The following is a 2,110-nucleotide window of genomic DNA, read 5'->3' as shown; positions in this document are numbered from 1 at the left end:
CTAGTGCACGGGCGGCCCGAGCCCCTCGCGGAGGATCGCGGGCGCGTCGTCGGAGGCGAGGTCGTAGACCGTGGACCCCTCGATGGGCCGCGCGCCCGCGTCGACGACGAAGTCGACGAGCGCGCACCAGGTCTGCGCGTCGCCCTCGAGGGGCAGGCGGCAGACGAGCTGGTCGCCGTCGTCCGACGTCGGCACGGACGAGCAGAAGAGGGGCCCGTCGACCTGGCTCAGGATGTGGGCGCAGACCGGGTCGTCGGGGATGCGCACGCCCACCGTGTCGCGCTTCCAGCGCCGCGCGCCGCCCTTGTAGATCATGCGCGGCAGCGCCTCGGACGCGGGGAGGATCATCGTGTAGGGCCCCGGGAGCGCCGCCTTGAGCAGCTTGAACGTGCGCTTCGACGTGTAGCGCGTGTACTCGTCGATGGTGCCCAGGTCCGCGCAGAGCAGCGACAGCGGCTTCTTCCGGTTCTCGTCGCCCTTGAGTGCCAGGAGCCGCTGCACGGCCGCCTTGCTGTCGACGCGCGCGACGAAGCTGTAGGACGTGTCCGTCGGGATGACGCCGACGCCGCCCCGGTTGAGCGTGCCGATGATGTCGTCGTCCAAGCGCCAGGCGTCGCTCCCGTCGGCCAGCACGTCCAGGTAGTCCATCTCCTGCTTCGGACCGCGGTACTTCGCGACGGTGACGCCCGGCGCGCGCCGCGGGCGGCGCGTCGCCGGCGGCGCGTAGGCATGCGCCGCGTTGACGAGCAGCGCCGCGAGGACCGAGGCGCGCCGCAACCCTGTTGCGCGGCCACGAACGCCCATTGCCCCGGCGCCAAGTACGTTTAGTTGAGGTCAACGAATCGTCAACGAGGACTTCAACGTACCTACGCCTGCTGGCGGACCTATATCTAGACTTAATAGAGTTCCCCTTGACTCGAGGCGCGAAATAACATTACCCGCTCAGGTACTTGGGCCGCCGCGCCGCGTCCTCGAGGGCCTGGTTGAAGGTCGGCGTGTTCGCCGCGGACGCGTTCGCCGCGACGCGGCCGAGCGCGGCGCCCCGGAGCTGCGCGGCGAAGACGGCGCCCGCGGCCGCGACGGCCGCCGCGAGCGCGAAGTACTCCACGCGGAGGTCGTAGCGCGCCTCCCAGCCGCGCGCCGCCGCCGCCTTTTGCAGCGACAAAAAGAGCGGCACGGCGCAGGCCGACGCGAGGTTGCCCGCGGTCTGCATGAGCGCGACGATCGTGTTCTCGTCGCCGTCCGGGTGCGTCGTCTCGACGGCGAGCTCCGCCGCGAGCGGCTGCACGGGCCCGACGAGGAACCCGAGGAGGAGCAGGGCGCCGTCCAGCGACGCGCGCGTCGTCTCGTCGCGCGCGACCATGAGCAGCGCCGCCACGGTGCCCGCGAGCGCCGCGGCCGTCGCGGCCTTGTAGCGCTTCGACGCGTCGACGTAGGACCCGAAGCCCACGGACCCGGCCAAGATGCAGACCTGGAAGCCGGCGCCGAGGCCCGCGACGCGCCGCCGCTGCACGGCGCCGCGCTGCGCGACGGGCTCGTAGCGGCTCTCGCCCTCGTAGACGAGGTGCGGCAGGAACGTGGACACGAGGTTCGACGTCACGATCGACGCGACGAACGCGACGACGCAGCCCCGGAAGCCGCCGACCGCGGCGAGCTCCCGCAGCGACGTCCACAGATCGACGGTCAGGTCGAGGGCGCCCTTGCCGACCTGGCGGCCCTGGACCATCCAGCGCGCGAGGCGCCGCCGCGGCGTTTGGCGGCGCGCGTGGGAGAGCACCGTCGTCGGCGACGGCGACGCGTTCGTCCGCCGCAGGCCCTCGAAGTCGCGGCGCCGCTCCTTCTTGCTCCGCTCGCGCTGCTTCGCGAGCAGCGCCGCCGCGGACGGCGCGCGCGACGGCAGCGACGCGAAGTGGACGGAGCAGCCGAACGCCAAAAGCGTCGCGAGCGCGGCCAAGCACCGGTTGTACATCGCCAAATCGCCGTCGGACCGCACGAGGCCCGCGCCCACGGCGTAGGCCAGCGCGATGCCGAGCTGGTTGCTGTTGAGCGCCACGGTCGCCGCCAGCGTCGTCTCGCCGTCGCCGAACCAGTTCGCGGCGAGGAGCGACGG

General features: G+C 72.5%; 1 protein-coding gene across 1 annotated transcript; it reads right to left on the bottom strand.

Annotated features, from left to right (window-relative positions):
* On the bottom strand, window positions 1–804 carry AURANDRAFT_61842 (hypothetical protein; the record flags this gene model as incomplete). The annotated part of the gene is made up of 1 exon (XM_009035528.1): window positions 1–804. The coding sequence occupies one exon, from the start codon at window positions 802–804 to the stop codon at window positions 1–3; it is 804 nt and encodes a 267-aa protein (XP_009033776.1).
* Between the last annotated feature and the right edge of the window lie 1,306 nt (window positions 805–2,110).

This window comes from Aureococcus anophagefferens, assembly GCF_000186865.1.
Source record: "Aureococcus anophagefferens unplaced genomic scaffold AURANscaffold_3, whole genome shotgun sequence".
Classification (NCBI taxonomy): domain Eukaryota; class Pelagophyceae; order Pelagomonadales; family Pelagomonadaceae; genus Aureococcus; species Aureococcus anophagefferens.
The sequence above is the reverse complement of the archived record's forward strand: the minus strand, read 5'-3'. Positions and strand labels throughout refer to the sequence as shown.